This window comes from Ictidomys tridecemlineatus, chromosome 2, assembly GCF_052094955.1.
Source record: "Ictidomys tridecemlineatus isolate mIctTri1 chromosome 2, mIctTri1.hap1, whole genome shotgun sequence".
Taxonomy (NCBI): Eukaryota; Metazoa; Chordata; class Mammalia; order Rodentia; family Sciuridae; genus Ictidomys; species Ictidomys tridecemlineatus.
In genome coordinates, this window is record NC_135478.1 from 74117884 (window position 1) to 74139783 (window position 21900).

Genomic DNA, 21900 nt, shown 5'->3' on the forward strand with positions numbered 1-21900 from the left:
AAATTGTGGGAATTTAGGGTTGTCACATTATAAAACATCTAGAACATCTAGAATAAAAAGGAAAGAGGACATTGCATTGTTTATTCTACAAGACTTGTTCCTGCTAAAGAAAACTGGCCATCAATTAACATGCCAAAAAATTCAAATGGAGTCCCCTTTCTTGTCAATACACCTTCATCCATTAGCCAGTATATGAATTCAACATAAATCATTTTCTGTTGTTGTTAATTAAATTTATCTTTCAACTAATTTTTCTTCTTCCTTAAGTTAAATTTTCCTTTTGTAAAAATTAATTTGTAAAGACTTATGTGGAAAAATGGCTTAATCGTCACACTTCTCTGGTTACAATTTGGCTTTGGGCAATGGCAAGGTTAAAAATACCGTGGGGCACCAAATCACAAACTCTAATAGTAATTCAGATCTCATAGTACTGGCAAAAGTAAACCAGTAAAACAAGGTAAAGAGCCAAGGGTAGGGAACATAGTACTTGCCTAACATGTGTGAGTTCAATTCTAGTACCCCACACATACATACACATACAAAAAGAGTCCATGAAGAAACTAATTTACAAAAAAAAAAAAAAAAAAGATAGAAACTAATTTACAGCCAGGGGAGTGGCTGCAATGGATCTGTGGATTGCAAGTTCTACGCCAGCCTCAGCAACTCAGTGAGAGCCTGTCTTGAAAATTAAAAAGAAATAGGGATATAGCTCAGTGGTATAGTGTCCCTGAATTTAATTCCAAGTACAAAAAAAAAAAATGAATGAAACATTATTTACAGCCAAAGAAGCAGCGCAGAAAACATGGGTTTTCCAGTAAATGGTGCTAGATCCAGTGCATATTTTTTAAAAAGGTCGATTTCACACCATATCAAAAACAAAGTCCAAGATCTTCTACATGACTCAAAATCCTGAATTACAAATAACTGATCAATATGAACACATAAAAATTAAAAATCTTAAAACAAATTTTTAATTTAAAAAAGTTTTAAAAACCCTTGGCATGTCAAAAAAGAAACCAAAAAATTAAAAAATTTAAATAAAACATAAAAACTGGGGATTAAGGTATCATTTGTCATCTATCAGACTGGCAAAATGAAAAGTATAAAAACACACTTTTGGGAATAAAGTATAAAAAAGGTACACTTTTAAACTGCAGGTGGGAACCACCTTGATGTAAAAACTACACATGCATACACATTTTGCCTAGTAATCGCACATACAGAGTTTCAACCTGAAGTTATACCTCAATAATACAAAATATATATATGCACAAGGTTATTCATTATAGTGTTGTTTCTGGTTGCAAAAGATTGGTATACCTTACAAGCCTATATATAGTAAAGTGCATGTAGTATATTTCAGTGACCAAAATGAAGTACTAAACAGCTAGAGAAAAAGAATAGAATTAGCTGGGTGCAGTGGCACATGCCTGTAATCCCAGCAGCTCAGGAGGCTAAGACAGGAGAATTGAGAGTTCAAAGCCAGCCTCAGCAAAAGCAAGGCACTTAAGCAACTCAGGAAGATCTGACAGGAAAATAAAAAGAGAAACAGAGACAAGATGCAGAGGCCAGAAAAGAAGTGGTTCCTTGTCCAAGGGGCCGCATTTATTTATACCAATAGGTTACATTAGGTCATTAATACCATAACTACATTATTATTTCAATTACATTCCACAGTTACAATATGCAATGTCAGGAGCTTTGTGCAGCTCTCAAGAAAGTCCATTGTCTAAAGTTACTGTTAGATGGGCAGATCCAGAAGCACCAGAGCTTGGTGAAATGTTGTAGTTATCTAGCAAGCAAGTTCCTTTACTCCTAGGAGCTATGTGCCTGCAATCGAGGTTGAATGAGGCTCTAGCACAGAGGCTTCTCAAGCAGGGCATTGCCATACCAGTTAGATATTGCACATATACTTAGTTATTTTACTAGATCCTAGGAGAGACTGCAGGGCATTCTAAGGGTGAGAAACAGAGCCCCTGTTGCCTGCCTCCCCAGGAATTTGCTCACCAGGGGACTGCTTCCCTGTACATTTCCACAGTCAGAATCACTACAGAGATCCTGTCTCTAAATAAAATACAAAATAAGGCTGGGGATGTGGCTCAGTGGTAGAGTGCCTCTGAGTACAATCCCTGGTACCAAAAAAAAAAAAGCAAGATTGCTTAAATTGGTATAGAGACTTTTCTAGAATATACTAAGTGAAAATAAGCGAATTACAAAAAAACTAAATAAGTATGTATCTGTGTATTTATGTAAAAAATAACACTGTAAGGATAAATGGAAACCAAACTGTTTATCTCCAGGGAGCAAGAACAGAGCAAGACAAAATGGAGAGTGGCACACCCCTACAATCCCAGAGGCTCAGGAGAATTGTTGAGAGCCACAGCCGAAGGGGCCCCAGCAAACTTCTAGCTGCCAGTTGATGATTGGCTCACAGCGGCCCCAGCAAACTTTTAGCTGCCAACTGATTGGCTCCTCTGTGGTGATGCTCATTGGGCTGTTTCCCCACCCTTTCAGACCACGGAGCTGCTCATTGGGGGACTTTTTTTGGTCTGCCCACGCCACCCAGCCAATCAGCCTCAAGAGCAGGAGGAGTGAGGGAGGTTGAGAGCCTTGTGGGAAGCCTGTGGTGGCAGTTGGGCTCTGAAGGTTCTTCCTGAGGAGCTGTTTTGTTTGGCGTGTGTGGTTCTAAAACTAAAGTTCGTTTCTTTTGACAAGTGGCTCCTGAATTGTGCCCAGCCAGACTGTGGCAGAGAATTGCCAGTTCAAAGCCAGCCTCAGCAATTGCAAGGCCGTAAGCAACTCAGTGAGACCCTGTCTCTAAATAAAATACAAAATTGGACTGGGAATGTGGTTCAGTGGCCAAATGCCCCTTAGTTCAGTCCCCAGTACCAAAAAAGAGAAGGAATGGAGGAAGAAAGAGGCACTTGTCTGAATATGTCTTCCCATGTAGTTCTGAACCTATGTTAGTGCTTCATTTACTCAAAATAAATCAATTAAAGTAACATTGGCAGAGGGCTGAAACAGAATATGGGAGAAACAAGTGGCATTATGTATATTTCAAATTAATTACAGAACCCAAGAATCTTCTGAACACAGCATTGTTTTTAAAATATTTTTTTTTAGTTATACATGGGCACGATATCTTTATTCTATTTATTTTTATGTGGTGCTGAGGATCGAACCCAGTGCCTCACATATGTGAGGCAAGTGCTCTACCACTGAGCCACAACCCCAGCTCATGAACACAGCATTTTGATCATGAATCTTCAAATGTTCAAGCCAAAACCTAAAAAGTATAAATGAATTTTTTAAAACCACTGAGCAACATCCCCAGCCCTTTTTATTCTTTTGAGACACAGTCTTACTAAATTGCTGAGGCTGGTCTTGAATTTGTAATCCTCCTACCTTAGCCTCTCAAGTCCCTGGGATTATAGGTATGTGCCACAGCATCAGGCACAGATAAATGAATACTGAACTTTTGTTGATAGAATCGGTTTTTTCATGGTATGGAACAGCAGTTCCAAAATTATTTTCTGTACATTCTAGGATTAAGAATTTAAGTATGTATATTGTAGATAACAGAAAAGTTATTATGACTCAAGTCCTTGGAAGTGGAAGTATCAGTATGAACTAATACATTTTAAAAGAAAAATACAAAAATTAGTGTGTGTGTGTGTGTGTGTGTGTGTGTGTGTGTGTGTGTGTGTGTTCGTTTCCCAAAAGTAATGAGCACATCTAACTTTCAGATCTTGGTTTTTATGTTCTATCTCCCACTAAAAGGAACAAGGCCTCTTTTAAGAAATGGTTGATTCTAAGCCTGGGGCTGGAAAAGTACAAAACTTTCTGTGCCAGAAACTGAGAAAGGATTCAAAGAATAATAGGAACATGTCAAAAGGATGCTTGAACCAACATGAAGCCACTCCCACTGGATAAGTCAGGGACAATGTGAGCATCAAAATAATTATGTTAACAATAATTTATGACTGAGTCCACCATAAATCCTCACTAATACAAATTAACACAAAAGTACGGGGTGGCTGGGGGGTAAATTCCTCCTTAGAATGGAAAGCCAACTACTTAATGTTTAAGGAATAATGGAGTTAGAAAATTATGATTTGGCAAAAATCATAGTAATAATTGATTCTGTAAAGAATTATCCCAAAATGCTAAAAATAGGGTAAAAGCATAGTGAAAAAGAAAATACACATTCTCAAAACAAAACATAGTAGTCCAACAGGTGAGAAACCTACACTATATTGTCTATCTTAACCAATGCAAGCAAATATTCCCAGTAATGGAACAGACCAAAGCTACTCATTTCTGAGAGCACTCAGAAATGCTACACCAAGGACACCTCACTTCTGTGGTATTTCAGGCAAAAACTTGATTAAAAGGAAATAGTGACATACCCAACTGAGAGGCAGTCTACCAAAGAGCTAGTCTGTACTCTTTAAAAATTCCTGAACTGAGGAACCATTTCAAACTCCTAAATATAATACATGATCTTCAACTGGATTCTGGACCAAAAAAAAAAAAAACTTTTTTTTTCCTTTTTCCAATAATGAATGATAGCAGAATTGATGAAATTTAATACATTAGATTCTAGCATTTTATCGATGTTAATTTCCTGATTTTATAATTAACTATAGCTACATAAAACAATGTCCTTGTTTTTCAAGAAATATACTCTAAAATATTTAGCAGTAAAGAACCATCAGGTTGGGGCTGGGGATGTGGCTCAAGCGGTAGTGTGCTCGCCTGGCATGCGTTCGGCCCGGGTTGGATCCTCAGATCCTCAGCACCACATACAAACAAAGATGCTGTGTCCACCAAAAACTAAAAAATAAATATTAAAAAAATTCTCTCTTTAAAAAAAAAAAAGAACCATCAGATCTACTATTTACACTCAGTTTTTAAAAAATATAAATTGTTTGTGTGTGTACATGTATGTATATGTATGTAGAGGAAAACATGTAATCATGATAAAAGATTAACATGTAGGGAATCTTGGTAAAGGATATTACTGGGGAACCAGGTATGGTGGTACATGACTAGAGTGCCAGCTACTAGAAAAGGAACAGGAGGATGGCCTAAGCCTGGAAATTTTAGGTCAGCCTGGGAAACAAGGTGAAACCCTATCTCTTTAAAACACAAAAGAAAAGAAAAAGAGATATGAAAATGTGCTCAATCTCACTGTAATAATGTAAATGAAAATTAAAGCTACTGTCACTTTACAATGATTCATTAAGCTCAATACCTATGCTTTGTAAACTTTGTATGTAAGCTATGAAGCAACAAAAAAGTAAAAACGGTTCTGTACTTTCCAGCTTGTATTTTTCACTAAGTTACTGGTAGATTTGCTGGGTTTTTTTCCTTATTTCTTTTAGTTTTGCTACAAGGTTCTGTGAATACATGTGCATTCCTATACATAAACACTCCCCATCAGCAACAGTCCAAAACCATGGAAATTGATGATGGAACATTTTTAGCCTACTTTTTAATAACAGATGCAAATTGCAAATCATTTGTTAAAAATATTTCAGAAATAATGAAATACTACAATCAAAAACACATACTTCTCAAGGTCAAGACTTAAGTTTCTCAGTCTATATCTTTAGCTCAAATTTAGTTTTCATTGAGCTTTACCTTTCAAATTTAAGAGATGGATTGTTCAGATGGTTAACAATAAGCCACACCTTTAGCCCTAATAACTTTTATACTACAAGATTATGATCATAAAAAAAATAAATCACAAATAGTCACTGAAAGTTACCAATTACTTAGATTGTGACTGAAGCTTATTAATTCACATTTATCAATTTTTAGGAAAAAATATTCTCCAGAATAAAGAAAAAGTTCATTACTTCTATAAGAACTAACCATCAACTCCTGACTAGTATACAAAAACCCTGAAAGGTACAGAGGTTTGGAGACTACCTCAACATGGAAAAGAATCCTCTTTACTGGCTATGACAAAGAATTAAACCAGATGTCACAGCTCCTGAAAAGAGTGAGTACAACCTGCCGAAAACTCAACATGAACAGCAGCAGTACTTCATTTTATACTTACAAAAGCCTTAATCATTAGTGAGGTCTTCTGGATCAAGTGTCCTTTCTCCTCTCAACTAGTTCTAGCTTCAAACAACATTTGAAATAAAACAAGTGGAAAAATGCATATTGTAAGAAAGAGATTGTGAGAATATTGAGCAGTGAAAGATACATAAGTTTGGGTGTCTACACATGAATAGATGAGTGTGTATACAAGGTGTCTAAATAATTAAAAGCTAAACACTGGTTAATCATCAATATTCCATCATAGTTATAGGAATTCATGCTGTGAGTGGCAGCATGTGCCAAGAAAAGATGAAATAAGAAAACTCAGAAAAATAAAATAACACTCAAATATGAAAAGTCTCAAAGCACCCTGTCCTTTTTTTGTAGTGCTAGGTAATCAATCCTGGGACTTCAAACATGTTCAATTAGCACTTTAGAATTGATCTACACCCACAGGCCCTCAAAGCCCATGAATGTTTTCAATTTTTCTGTTCATTTTCATAATTTTCTTCTTTCCTTCTGTCTCTTCTTACTTCAATTTCTAATCAATGACTTCCCCCACTCTCTTTTTAAGATGAAAATAATTGCTCCAATCACTGGCAAAGTGTTTTGAAATAATTTTACTTCTCACCTGACCTTTCCCACTAACTACACCACACACACACACACACACACACACACACACACACACACACACACACCTCTACTTACACAAACCTGCCAAAGTAGCAGAGCCAAAGGTATGAACAGCAGGCATGTACTGGCAAGAGCAGGTATACATTCTGCTTTATAATGGAAACATACTCACTGTTTAAGACCAAAATACCAGCAACTCCAGATCCACACCTCAGAAGAGATACCATGCCTGCTCAGTGCACAGTCCATAGTAAATCTTCAAAGACACTGCTTGCCACAGATGAAGAGGCCACAGAAGGAAGGCAGCAATGCACATTCAATGCCAACATTTCAACCTGTTCTTCCAGTCACATAAATAACAGGTCACTCAGTCACACAGGTACTCACTCCACTTTGAAGATAGTCCCAGTAACTGAGTAACTAGTTACATCAGAAATGCCACATATCTTACAATAAAGAGTGGTGGCACTGCTACCAAGGAAATATTTCTGGATGTTGATTCAGCTAACAGAAATAGGGCAAAGGTCTATTCCTGGAACCATCCTTCAGGCCACAGGATAACTACTAGCAATTCATCAGGACTACAGCAAGAAGAAAATCTGGGGGCTTCTTTAAACCTATAGAATTAGTCTGGGTTCACTTGCAACAATTCTTCTTTTTTTTCTTTTTAAGGCAGCAAAATACAATAGACACTAGTATGGCAGTATGTATAAACATGGATGTGTGTAACCAATGTGAATCTGCAATCTGTATACGTGGTAAAAATGGGAGTTCATAATCCACTTGAATCAAATGTATGAAATATGATATGTCAAGAGCATTGTAATGTTTTGAACAACCAATTAAAAAAAAAAAAAACAGGCTGGGGATAAGCTCACAGATAGCATGTTCCCAGTACAAAAAAAAAAGAAAAAGAAATTTTTTTCACCTTTATTCTATTTATTTATTTTTATGTGGTGCTGAGTATCGAACCCAGGGCCCTCACACTTGCTAGACAAGTGTTCTCCCACTGAACTACATTCTCAGCCCAGTTGCAACAATCTTGGAACAGAAAAACCAGCATTTCCTGCTAGATCTTTCAACACATATAAGAAAGTTCCTCATGAGCTATTCCTCTGAGGTGCTTCTTAAAATAATTAATCCATAATCTATCCAGTCTCTGACCAAACAAAAGACTTTTAAATGGATCATGTTTCTGGTCATGCTTGGTTTTTTTCCCTATCAGACTAGCAGAAACCCCCTTCTGGCTTTCTGCATACAGGCAAAATTTCTACCCCAAACTCAACAACCCTAAAATTAAAAAATGAACAACAGAACAAATTAACTTTTGAGATAGCTAGAATACTGTGGATTTCTGTGTAATAATGTCCAAGACTGGACCAGCAAGTAAGTGTCATGGAGCAAGCTTATCCCTTGGATGGCCCAAATAACATCGACACTAAGAACACCCCATGAGAAAACTCCTCAATCCTGGACTAGAGAAAAGTTCCTAGATCTAACCAATAAAAATGCTACTGCCTGGGATGAGGAACGCAGTCATAGAGTGCTTGCCTAATATGCACAAGGCCCTGGATTCAATCCCTAGCACCACAAGGGGTGAGGGGGAGCTCTACTAAGCACTGCCTTGTGCCAAGCTCTGGACCATCCACATTCATACATCCCTCATTTAATGATGACCACAGTCCTATGAAACAGGGACTAAGCCCAGGTCTGTTTTTCCCAACACCCATGGTCTAATTACTATGCTATACGAAAAAAAAGAAAAATTATTCTGGTCTCTAAGGAGTTTAAAGGAAACTAATTATGCTCTTACTAAATTAAAATCCCCAATTTTAACTAGGGTTAATACTAGATCAGATGGAAATACCAGAGAAAAAGAACATTTTATGCTGTGTAAAGGGGCTAAGAACTCCTGTCTTGGGGTCATGGGAATGCTATAACTAGTCATGCTTTAAGATTTGGTTTACACATTCTATTCACAAAACCTTCCCAGGCAAGAAACAATATCTTCCTACTTGAAATTATTACTACTTCCCTAGGAAATATGACATTTTCCACTCATTTCAGTTATTCATATTTGTACCTTACCTCCATCCTTTACTTTACAAGCTCCCTGAAGGCTGACTTTACTCCTAACTCACACGAGCACAACATCCTGCACAAGGCACCCTCAATTATTATTTATTTTTTAGTTGTCAATGGACATACATTTATTTATTTATTTATTCATTCATTCATTTATTATTTATTTATTTATTTATTTTTAGTTGTAGTTGGGCCCAATACCTTTATTTATTTATTTTTATGTGGAGCTGAGGATCAAACCCAGGGCCCAGCACATGCTAGGCAAGCACTCTAATGCTGAGCCACAACCCCAGCCATATTTTATTTATTTATATGTGATGCTGAGAATCGAACCCAGTGCCTAGCATAAGCTAGGCAAGTGCTCTACCACTGAGCCACAACCCCAGCCCTGACCCTCAATTATTTGTTTCACACTATTATTTAGATCATTCATAAACCCAAAACACCAATTAAGGCCAGCTACTATAAGCTCTCTTCAAAGGCTGTGTGTTCTGAGTGCCAGGAAAGGACAACTCCTAAATAACATGCATTTAATAAATCCAAGGTAATATTAAAATATATCCCTCCTAAAATCCATGAGAATACCTTTGAGAGTGATGCTGCTGTTCCAGATTTTACAAGTTTGCCTCCTGTAGATGCTGAAGAGCTGTTTTCAGACTTAATTTTTTCTACTGTTTGTGTTTTACTTGTTCCAGACAGTTTAGGCACTGAGCCAACACTCCTGCTTGCTTTCTTCATTCTGGGATGCCTCTCCGTGATGCATTTACAATCAAATCTGCAGAAAAAAATGGCATAATGGCATTACACTGAGAAAACTGGAAGAGAGCTCTTTAAGTTTTTGTTTTTAAAGAAATTTACCTCGTGATAAGTAAGATTGTAAATGTTGAAAAATTCTTAGATTTGCTTATCAGAATGAGTCCTATTTTCAAGGCTTCCTCCGTGAATATTACTTTTTGTTGTTGTTGTTGTTTTGGTATTGGGGATTGAACGCAGGGTACTTTACCACTGAGCTACATCCCTGGCCCTTTTCTATTTTTTAATTTTGAGTTAGGGTTTCACTAAGTTGCTAAGGCTGGCCTTGAACTTGGAATCGTCCTGCATCTGCCTTACAAAGTAATTGGAATTATAGGCATGCACCACCATGCCTGGCTTGACTACTACTAATTTTAAATTATTTTGTGGATTCTAGTTCATTCAGTAAAAAGAATATCCTATTATATGCAGTGCTGGCGTACAAACTGTCTTCAGCATTTAACAAAGCAATAATCATCCTTTTTAAATTTTTTTAGTTGATGAACCTTTATTTTATTCATTTATTTATTTTTTATTTTTTTTTAAAGAGAGAGTGAGAGAGGGGAGAGAGAGAGAGAGAGAGAGAGAGAATTTTTTTTAATATTTATTTTTCAGTTCTCGGCGGACACAACATCTTTGTTGGTATGTGGTGCTGAGGATGGAACCCGGGCCGCACGCATGCCAGGCGAGCGCGCTACCGCTGAGCCACATCCCCAGCCCATATTCATTTATTTATATGAATTGCTGAGATTGGAACCCAGTGTCTTATCCATATGAGGCAAGCGCTCTACCACTTAGACATAATCCCAGCCTAGCAATAATCATCTTGGCATTTGGGAATTAGCTATTCTGTGGGAGTGATCATACTTTTCAAATTATCCAGCAAAATTCTAATTTCAGATATTTGTTGTGATATTCCCATATCAGCCAGCAGAATATCCCAGAAATCCCAACATTCAGAATCTAAATACATTCTCCAGCATACCTTTTTTATTAAGAGGCAGCACAGAAATTCTTTATCAAAGCATTAGCCTCAATTATTGGTTCAGGAAATAAGGCCATTTTACTTATCTGTATGGCATATGATAACAATTCTTCCACATAAGTGGTATATAAATGATCACAGCTAAGAGGACTTGGAATAACACAGGGAGCACACGGAACTAAAGCCAAATTTAAGTCCTTAAATACACATTTATTAACTGAGCTAGAACAACAGTCTGTATAATAACATCACATTATGAAAAATACCTTGCCTGGATCATTTTAGACAGGATAATATAATTAACAAAATGAAAGACTATTTTGAACATGAGATTATTTCATGTACCATGATGACTCTAAGAAACCATATTGAGCACAAAAAAAGGTTGGTCTGTTTTATGAACACTCAAACAGAGCAACACTTTGGAAAAGAAAAGGATCATTTCAATAGCCTTACTGAATGTTTTACCTATACTGTGCTCCAATACCCTAGGTTTACCTGGCTTGACATGACACAACACAACTGGGACGGTGGCCAGAACGGAAAGACAGGGTCAAGGAGCCTCTGTTCAACCCTTGACATAAGGCTTTGGAGCAAAAAGAATGCACCAAAACACAGCAAAACCTCAGAGACTCTTCTTTAGCTCTTCCCCAACTGCCTAGGCAAGCACTCTACCACTGAGCCACAACCCCAGCCTCAGAACTTATCCACTCTTTGATATTTTTTTAAATATTTTTTTTAGGGCTGGGGATGTGGCTCAAGCGGTAGCGCTCTAGCCTGGCATGCGTGCAGCCCGGGTTCGATCCTCAGCACCACATACCAACAAAGATGTTGTGTCCGCCGAGAATTAAAAAATAAATATTAAAAATTCTCTCTCTCTCTCTCTCTCCTCTCTCACTCTCTCTTTAAAAAAAAAATATTTTTTTAGTTGTAGTTGGATACAATACCTTTATTTTATTTATTTATTTTTATGTGGTGCTGAGGATTGAACCCAGCGCCTCATACATGCTAGGCGAACACTCTACTGCTGAGCCACAACCCCAGCCCAACGTATCCACTCTTAACCAACTCTTTTGCTCTCTCTCTCCTTTCCCATTTGAATAATATGCCCAGAATAAGGGCAGTCTACATCTATGTCCTACATGTTCCCAGACAATACTAAAAATTAATGGCTAAAATAGATTCAAGGAGTTTCCCACAAGAGGTATAATGCAGTTATATTGATCCCTGCCAACCAACAATTTGTGTTTTTCTTACCCATAAAATAAAATTACATAGACTGGATCTACTCACTAACTCAAGATACTGTAGAAAAGTCAAATCAAGTAGGGTTGTGGCTCAGTGGTAGCGCGCTTGCCTAGCATGCATGATGCACTGGGTTCGATTCTCACCACCACATAAAAATAAATAAAAAATAAAGGTCCACTGACAACTAAAAAATACTTAAAAAAAGAAAGTCAAATCAAGTTCTAAAAACTTTTCCTTCAACTACCCACTCTTAAGCTTCTCCTACATCTTTCTTTGCCTTATATATGGTTCTTAGAAATTTCCTTCTTTCCTCCAAATTCCATGCTGCATTCCTTTCTACTACACCTGTCAGATTCTCTACCATTCTGTGACTACTCTTTCAGCCCTGTAAAACTAACATTTTCTAGACCAACATTATCTAACAGAACTCACTTCGATAATGATAATATTTTAAGTATCTAACTGTACTAACAGGATAGCCACTACGGGACACTTAATGGCAACTAAGCATTCTAAAAAGTGACTAGTGTAACTGAGGGACTGAATTTTAAATCTTTCTTAATTTAAATTTAAAGTTGCATGCAGCTGGTGGCTACCACATTGAACAATACTACAGAGTGCCTTTCCTGCTGCTGTCATTGTCCCAAAATTAAAACTTAACTACCACTTCACACTCACCAGAATGGCTATAATCAAAAAGATAAACACTAACAATTTTTAGAAAGTACATACAGTAACTAATCCCTATACACTGCTGGTGGGAATGAGAATGGCATTTCAGCTTTGGAAAACAGTATGGCATTTCGTCAAATGGCAGCTACCATATGACCTCAACAACTCTACTCCTAAATGTACACCATGAAAAATGAAAATATTTGTCCACTCAAAAACTTATGCACACACACTAAAAAACACTTATGCACAAATGGTCATAGGGACATTATTTATCATAGCTCCAAAATGGAAACAACCCAAACAGTCTCCCCTGAATTCTCCTAAATAAACTACAATAGAACTCCTTGTTAACATTTAAATTATTTTTTAATTATTGGTATATATTTGTTACTTAATTAGACACAAATATTTACATGCTTTCTGCATACTAAATAACTTTGCTTTAATTCCAAGTGTCCATCAACTTATAAATAAGCAAAACAAAGTATCTCTACCCAATGGCCACAAACAAAATGTAATGAATCCATCTAATTCCCATTCCATGCCAATAGAATATTATTGGGCAATAAAAAGTAATGAAGTACAAATACATGTTACAACACAGATGAATCTTGAAAACATACTAGACAAAAGCCAGATGTAAGGGATCACATATTTTATAATTTAATTTATATCAATTATTTAGAATAGGCAAACACATACAATTAAAAGTAGATTAACAACTGCCAGGGGTTAGGGGTAGGGAAACAGAAACTGACTGCTAATGAATATAAGATTTCTTTTGGGGGATGACACAAAGTCCTAAAATTAGATTGTGGCAATAGTTATATAACTCTGTGAATAAACTAAAAAACACTAAAATTTTACACTTTAAACAAGTTAACTGTTGACAAATGAAATATATCTTAATAAAGCTGTAATTAAGAAGAAAACTAATAAATAACACTGAACAAGGATCTATGAGGAGGACTATGGTTTTGCAAGATCTTAGATGAAACAAAAAGCACAGTAGAAAAGTCAAAGATACTGAGATGTAGACTATTCTAGGAGGCTGACAGCTTGAGGTATTTTAGACCAGTGGTATTCACCTGCATCTGACTCAAAATCCCCCTTCTTTAATAACTATATAATGTCAGGTGGTGCACGCCAGCAACTATAATCCCAGCAACTTGGGAGAATCACAAGTTGCAAGGCCAGTCTCAGTAACTCAATGAGACCTTGTCTCAAAATAAAAAGGATTGAGGATATAGCTTAATGCCAAAGCACCTCTACGTTCATTCCCTAGTATCATGATCAATCAATCAAGCAATAAAAAAATCATGTAAAACACACCTTTACTATCCTGACAAAATTCAGAGACAACCTATTAAATACATATTTTTAAATATATCTATAGAACAAAGAAACTAAAAATAAAATTCATAACAAAAATAAATTTTTGTGTGTGTGTGTGTGTGTGGGTGTGTATACCAGGAATTTAACCTAGAGATGCTGAACCACTGAACACCATCCTAGCCCATCTTTATTTTTTTTTATTTTGAGACAGGGTCTTGCTAAGCTGCTTAGAGTCTCACTAAATTGCTGAGTCTGGCTTTGAACTTGCGATCCTCTTGCCTCATCCTCCCAAATCATATGAATTTCAATCTGTAGATTTTCAGAGAAGGCTATATACTAAGAATAAAAGAGTCAGAAATCTATAGCTCTAAACTGAATCATTGTGAATTTGGCAGCTATAAATAATCTTGATTTGGGCATGTGGTAGTAGTAACTCAGATACCACACTATCATCATGAATGCCATCAATATTTTTCTAAAAAGATGACCCACTCTAATGTGATAATTGTTATGTCAATTAGACTAAGCCAAAGAATGCCCAGCCATTTGGTCAAACACTATTCTGGGTTTGTCTGTGAATGTATCATTGGATGAAATTAATACTTTAATGGGTTGATGGGATAAAACAGATTAACCTCCCTAATGTGGGGTTAGAGGACCCAATCAACCGAAGACCAGCATAGCACCGAAAGGCTGAATAAGGTTCTGTCAGCTTTCAGATTAAAACTTATACCATTAGGTCCCCTGGTTCTTAGGTCTGGGAACCCAAACTAGAACACCACCATCAATTCTCCTAGGTCTCTAGTTTGTCAACTTCAGATCTTGGGACTTTCTTTATTCTCTGTCATGACATGAGCCAATTCCTTAAAATAAATATCATATATATATATATATATATATATATATATATATATATGTATATATATACACATATATATACATACACACACACACATACATACACACACACACACACACATACATACACACACACACACACATACTTTTTGTTTATTTTCTTAATTAGGGATTACACACAGGGCCTTTTACTTCCTAGACAAGTACTCTAACACTGAGCTGCTACATCCCCAGTCCATTTTTTAAATTTTATTTTGAGACAGGATCTTGCTAAGTTGCCCAGGCTGACCTTGAACTTGTGATCTTCCTGCCTCAGTCTCCCAAGTAGCTGGGATTACAGGGATCCATTTCCTATTGGTTCTGTTTCTCAGGAGAACCCCTACTTATTTGGTAAATATACAAACAAAACAAAGGAATTTCCCCTCTATGTCTGTAGTAATTAATTCCATTCCCTAAAAATTTCATTAATATAAAAATGTATTTTTTTAAAAAATGCTTTATGTAAAATAGAGTTAGAATTTAGGCTTAGTCATTAGCAGGTTTTTTTCTGTCTATGTAAATTATTTAGCAAGATATTATAAAACAGTAGAGAGCACAAGGAAATCTCCTTTTTGCAGAATTATCATTGTATTGAGACTAGAATTCTATGCTCCTTACCTATTAAATGCTCAACAGCATCCATTAACCACTAAGACAACCGAAAATGCTATCCCAAATGTCCAAAATGACCCCTATTAAGAGCAAGGATTCAAAAAACAGATTCATGAGTATACACTAGGTCCCCACTCTGCACGGTGGCGCACGCCTGTAATCTCCATGGCTCGGGAGGCTGAGGCAGGAGGATTGCAAGTTCAAAGCCAACCTAAGCAAAAGCAAAGTGCTAATCAACTCAGTGAGACCATGTCTCTAAATAAAATACAAAATAGGGCTGGAGATGTGGCTCTGTGGCTGAGTGTCCCTGAGTCCAATCCCCGGTAGCCCCCCAAAAAGAAAAGGGTGTTGCAAGACCCTTACCTAGAGCCCTCTGGGTATATGAGAGATTTCAGAGTGGAAACAAAGGACCAGAACAGTTCACAGTACTTCTAGTGCCTAAACACTGAAAACAGGAGTATGGTAAAAGTTACTATTCACCTTCCCCAACCTTCCTGAAGGGTGCCGTCAACCACCATAACCACCTCCAGTTTATAGCCAAATCACAGTCTGAAAGGAATAAAAAGCAGTTTTCCTCACAAAAACACTGTGAATCCTGTTTCCACGTCCTAGGAATAATCTCACTCTATGATAATCCATCAAATATGTCACATGTAATTGTCAAATAATTAAAAAAAAAAACTTAAAAACAGATGCAGTGTTCTCAAAATTAGAGAGAAAGCTATAGGCTTTCTAGGGCCGTCCTCAAGCCTCTTCCAAGCAGAGGATAGCAGGTACCATGTCCCGTGCAGTACCTAGTACAGGTTATTGAATCCTCACAATAGCCCATTCTTGTGGGAATGTATAAATGAAGAAATTGAGCATCAGGTAAGAAGCTCTCCTAGGTCAATTATTCAGAAGTGACAGTAGACTAAATCCAAATCCCAGTCCCTCTCTGCTGCTTCATAAGGCCTCAATTGTACCCATACAAGAGTACTTCCTTAGGAATATGCAACCTTTGATCTCAATGACTATTAGACAAGATATAAAAAAACCTCTAACAACACTAAAACTATACTGCTCAATCTGCTTCATCTAGATTTATCCACTTACTCTATGGGTTAGTACTGGATTCATTTTGGGGAAAGAGAATTGAAACCTGAGCCTCATGCCTGTTAAACACTACTCTTTCACTGATTTACAGCCCAGCCCATTACTGATATTCTTTTTTAAAAAAAATCTTTATTTTTTTATTTTTTATTTATTTATTTTTTGTTGTTGTAGTTGGACACACCACCTCCATTCCATTCATTTATTTTTATGTGGTGCTAAGGATCGAACCCAGTGCCTCACGCACACAAGGAAAGCGCTCTACCACAGAGCTACAACCCCAGCAGAATTACTGGTATTCTTAACCAAAATTTTTCAATTAGAAATACTGATTGCCATTTGTTTTGTTTTGTTTTATTTGGATACTTGAGACTGAAACCAATTTTGAGACAGATCTCACTAAGATCTAACTAAGTTAGGGTCTAGCTAAAGCTGGCTTTGAACTTGCGTCCTCCTGTCTGAGCCTCCCTAGCCATTGGGATCACAGGCATATGCCACTGTGCCTGGCCTATTACCATATTATTTAATATAAAAATCTTTCTTTTATAGAGCAAACAATTTATTGTCAGGTCTAAACCAGTATATATGAAGTTATAGCCATAAATGTAAATTTCTTAGCTAAAACCATATTAATTTATGGATACTACTTTTTTATTTACAATAGCATGTTAGGCAAGGGTGGAGACACAAACTGCTTGCAATATAGAAATAAACCCTGCATTTTAGAAGGCTGCTGTCTGGGTGGCCAAACACTCACCAGGATGTCTTAGTGCTCACCAGCAACTCAGGACAGGATTTACAGCTCCGGGAGCCCTGCCTAACCCTAATGACACATCTAAAGCCACACAGGAAGTTCCAGAGTTTCCTTTCCATCTACCAAGAGATATTATGATTAAAACCTACTGGGGAAACAAAACAGGGCCTTCTCTTGCCTTCACATATGTTAGTAAAATACATCTTAAAAATCAAACCACAAGGCTGGGGTTGTAGCTCAGTGGTGAAGCACTTGCCTAGCATGTGTGAGGCACTGAGGTTTGATCCTCAGCACCACATAAAATAAATAAATAAATAAATACAATAAAAGTATTGTGTGCATCTACAACTAAAAGAAGTTTTTAAAAAAAAAACAAAACACAGGGGCTGGGGATGTGGCTCAAGCGGTAGCACGCTCACCTGGCACGCGTGCAGCCCGGGTTCGATCCTCAGCACCACATACAAACAAAGATGTTGTGTCCGCCAAGAACTAAAATAAAATAAATATTAAAAAAAAATTCTCTCTTTCTCTCTCTCTTAAAAAAAAAAAACACAGACTTCTTATATATAAAAATGTCTTATAGGATACCCACATGCAATGTCAGTGACAAAAAAAATCAGTTAAAAGCATCTACTGTTAGAGAAACCTGACTAGTAAAAAAAATTAGAAGTCATTACTAATATTCAACACTTATTTTGTTGCTAAGGCAAATCCAACCCAATTCTTTTCTTTTTTTTTAATTTTTTTTAGTTGTAGTTGGACACAACACCTTTATTTTATTTATTTTTATGTGGTGCTAAGGATTAAACCCAGTGCCTCGTGCATGTTAGGCAAGCGCTTTGCCACTGAGCCGCAATCCTAGCCCCCCAACCCAATTCTTATTTATTTTTTGTAATTTTTGCAACACTAAGCTTAAACTCACGGGTGCTCTACCAACAGCTATATCCCCAGTCCTTTTTATTGTTTGAGACAGGGTCTTGCTGCCTCAGCCTCCCAGGTTGCTGGAATTATAGTGAATGTGCCACTGCACCCAGTCCCAAACATCAATTCTATGGGAACTAGTCAGAAAGAAAATAAACATATAGGCATACAAAGTTGACTAGAACTAGATAGCTGCCTCTCAATACTCAAGGGGGATTGGTCGAGGGCCCTACTGTGAACAACATCTACAGATGCTCAAATCCCTTACCTATAAAGAAGTAGTACTGCTTGGCAGGCTGAGGCAGGAGGGTGCAAGTTTGAGGCCAGTCTCAGCAACTTAGTGAGGTCCTAAGCAACTTAGTGAGATCTTGTCTTAAAACAAAAAATAAAAAGGCTGGGAATGTAGATCAGGGATAAAGTGCCTCTGGGTTCAATCCAACTACAAAAAAAAAGTAGTAGTATTTGCAAAGAACCCACACACATTCTCCCCTGTATTTTAAATCATGTCTAGATTATTTACAATACCAAATCCAGTGTAAATGCTATGTAAATAGTTATTATACTATATTGTTTAGAAACCAATGACAAGAAAAAAACCAGTACATGTTCAGTACAGATGCAATTTTTGAAGCAGGGGAATATTTTCAATCTGAGGTTGTAGAACCCACAGATACCAAGTGTGGGGAGTGCCTCCTTTAAGGAGCTTACGGTCTAGAAGAAAAAATTAAACATGTAAATAAATACTGAACAGGTGCCCATCTTTTATAATTCTATTAATGCCCCCCCAAAAAAAAAAGACAAGGTAAATATATAGAGAGGGTATAAAGATCTAGTCCCTAGTACTGCCTTTGGAGGAATAGGGATATAAGTACACATCAAGTGTGTGAGAAAGCATGGGTTCAACTAAAGAACTCTAAAGACTTGGATATGGCTAGAATACAGATACATCAAAACAAAGGACCAATGGACAAGGGCCTAGAGGGCCATTCAGATCCTGGACTTTATCTAACACAGGACAGTGAGCCACAAAGAGATTAAAGGTAGGGTGAGTCAGATCTGTAGTTCCTAAAGATTAACCTGGGGTTGCTATGGCAGATAAATTGAAGGGGCATAGAATGGAAAATGGCAAGGTAAAAGGAAATGAGAATAAGTGCCTCCTTTCCCATAACATTCCTTTTCTGCCTCACTACACTCAAAAGTACCATTCTTGCTTCACAGTTCTCCCAGCATCTAAAGACTGTCATGGTGCTTCCCTAAGCGGGACCTTCTCCCTATTCAGTATTACAAATTCCATAGCCACTCTTCCTGGTTCCCTGCACCATGGGTGTCTATCAGCAACACAGCAGGCAGGCACTTTGGAGCAGGGCACAGGTACTAGACAGATCTGGTCTGGGAAACTCAAAGTATAGCTTGACTATTAGTTCCCTCAATCCAGACACTGGGGTCTCTTAGTCTTAAAAAAACAAACACACACACACACACACACACACACACACACACACACACACACAGAGTCTACTTTTCAAGACACTATCAGAGGTTCACACTGAGTTCATAGTAACCTAATACTTTGAAGTCTTTGTCCAAAAAACTGTTGCTAAACTGCTTTCATTTTTCCCCCTAACATTTTATTATGAAACTTTTAAAACACATAGAAATGTTAGGGGAAAAAAACTGCACAGCAGAGCTGTGGTTGTGGCTCAGTGGTAGAGAGTGCTTGCCTAGCATGCATGAGGACCTGGGCTCAATCCTCAGCACCACACTAAAAAATAAATAAATAAAGATATTATATCCACCTAACCCTAAAAAATAAACATAAAAAAAAAAAAAACCTTTGGGGACTGGAGTTGTGGCTCAGCGGTGGAACGCTTGCCTAGCATGTGCTAAGCCCTGGGTTCGATCTTCAGCACCACGTAAAAATAAATAAATAAAAATAAATGTATTGTGTTCAACAACAACTAAAAAAATAAGTATTAAAAAAACTTTTTTAAAAAATGCACAGCAAACAACATTCCACTTTTCTTTTTATAGATGTGCAATTTGAATTCTGAAAAAACTGACGCCTTTATCTGTTAATATTTCATATGGTCAGATTCAGCTCAAAGTTCCAAACTTTGGGAGACTTTCATACTTACTTGAAATCTATAAGCCTCCCTCCTAACAAGTGCTGACTTCAAACCACTCAGTATCCTCTTCTAAAATAAAAAGGAAGTAGAAGATTCTACTTCGGTATCTATACCCCAGGGCAAGTTACTTAACCTTTCTGAAATCTCAGTTTCCTCATACATAAAATGGGGGCTGGTAACACTACATACCTTACAAGGATGCTGAGAGGATTAAATGGAATAATGAACCTATTAGTGGGGTGGCAGCCCACAGTAAAGACAAGATAAATGTGAGCTATCATAATTTATAGAACACAGTGCATGCCCCGAGTATGACTAATGCCTTATTAAAATAAAAACAGTAACTCAAAAGACATTTTGTCAGAGAAACCCTTTACAAGGAATGACTAAAAGATTATTTTACTTGCTGCTTTCATTAAATTACATACCATGGCACATAGATGTCAACAAACACTAGTTTCTAGTTCTTTCCCACTGAAAATTACATGTCAAGAAATACCAAAAATATATGGTAGGGAGTTCACAAGAATGATAATCAAGAGACCCAGGTCTGGAACCATCTAACCTTGAGCAAATCACCCTAACTCTAAGAGTCTTGTTTATAAAATGAGGAGGATGAACTGAAAATTAACCTACCTACCTTCCTTTCTTTCTTTCTTTTTTTTTTTTTTTTTGTTTGTTTGTTGTTGTTGTTGTTGTTGTTGTACTGGGGTTTTACCCCAGGGGCGCTATACCACTAGCCTAAATCCCAAACTCTTTTTATTTTTTATTTGAGACCAGTCTCACTGAGCTGTTTAGGGTCATGCTAAATTGCTGAGGCTGGCCTCCAGAGCCTTTGGAACTACAGGCATGCACCACTGGGTCTGGCAGATTAGTATCTTTCTTTCAGAATCCCAAAAATTCTATTTCATGATTTGTACCTTCAGAACCAGGGACCAAAATATTTCAAAGGAAGAAATTGCTTATTAGTTGTGGCTTTTTAATGCCTATCAATATTTTAGTGGACACTAAAAATACACAAAGGGTTTTAACCTAAGCAATCTAAGTACATTTATCTCTTATTTCACAAATTCTATATCTAAAATATAGGAATATCATTAAAATTGTAAATCAAGAACAGATTCCAAACTGGGCCTGGTGGTGGGAATCACAGGGGAGAGAAGGGTATGTGCCTATAATCTCAACTCATGGAGAAACCGAAGCAGGAGGACTGCGAGTTCAAGGCCAGCCTGTGTAACTTAGATTCTGTCTCAAAATAAAAAATAAAATGGGCTAGGTATGTAGCTCAGTGGCAAAGTACCTAAATTCAATTCCCAGTACAACACACACAAAAATAAATAGATAGATAGACAGATAGAGAAATAAATAAATAAATTGTATCCTTATTTGTTTATTAAATAAATAAATAATGTCCTTGTTTATTTATTAAATAAATAAATAAGGCAGGGGAGAGAGAAAGAACAGATTTAAACACAAAGGAAAATAAATTTGTCAAGGAGAAACTGTAACTCCTGAAAGGAAGTACAGGGGAGAGTAACACAATGTTAAAGAAATCAAAACCAACACCAGTCTGATAAAATTACGTGTCCCACCAAAAAAAAATTTGTTTTAAAGAAACCCAGTAAAAATGTTTTAATTAAGAAAATCATTATGCAATGGACTGATCCTAAATTGAATTCTTCAATATACAC

The 21900-nt window shown here is 36.9% G+C and overlaps 1 protein-coding gene across 4 annotated transcripts in view; it reads right to left on the reverse strand.

Annotated features, from left to right (window-relative positions):
* Specc1l (sperm antigen with calponin homology and coiled-coil domains 1 like) overlaps positions 1–21900 on the reverse strand; it is a 144585-nt gene that overhangs the window by 101508 nt on the left and 21177 nt on the right. For all 4 annotated transcript variants that reach the window (XM_005334446.5, XM_021732631.3, XM_021732632.3 and 1 more), the window contains one exon: positions 9361–9550. In XM_005334446.5, the coding sequence (XP_005334503.1) occupies positions 9361–9513 (153 nt within the window). In that variant the 5' untranslated portion in view covers positions 9514–9550. The remainder of the gene's footprint in view (positions 1–9360; positions 9551–21900) is intronic.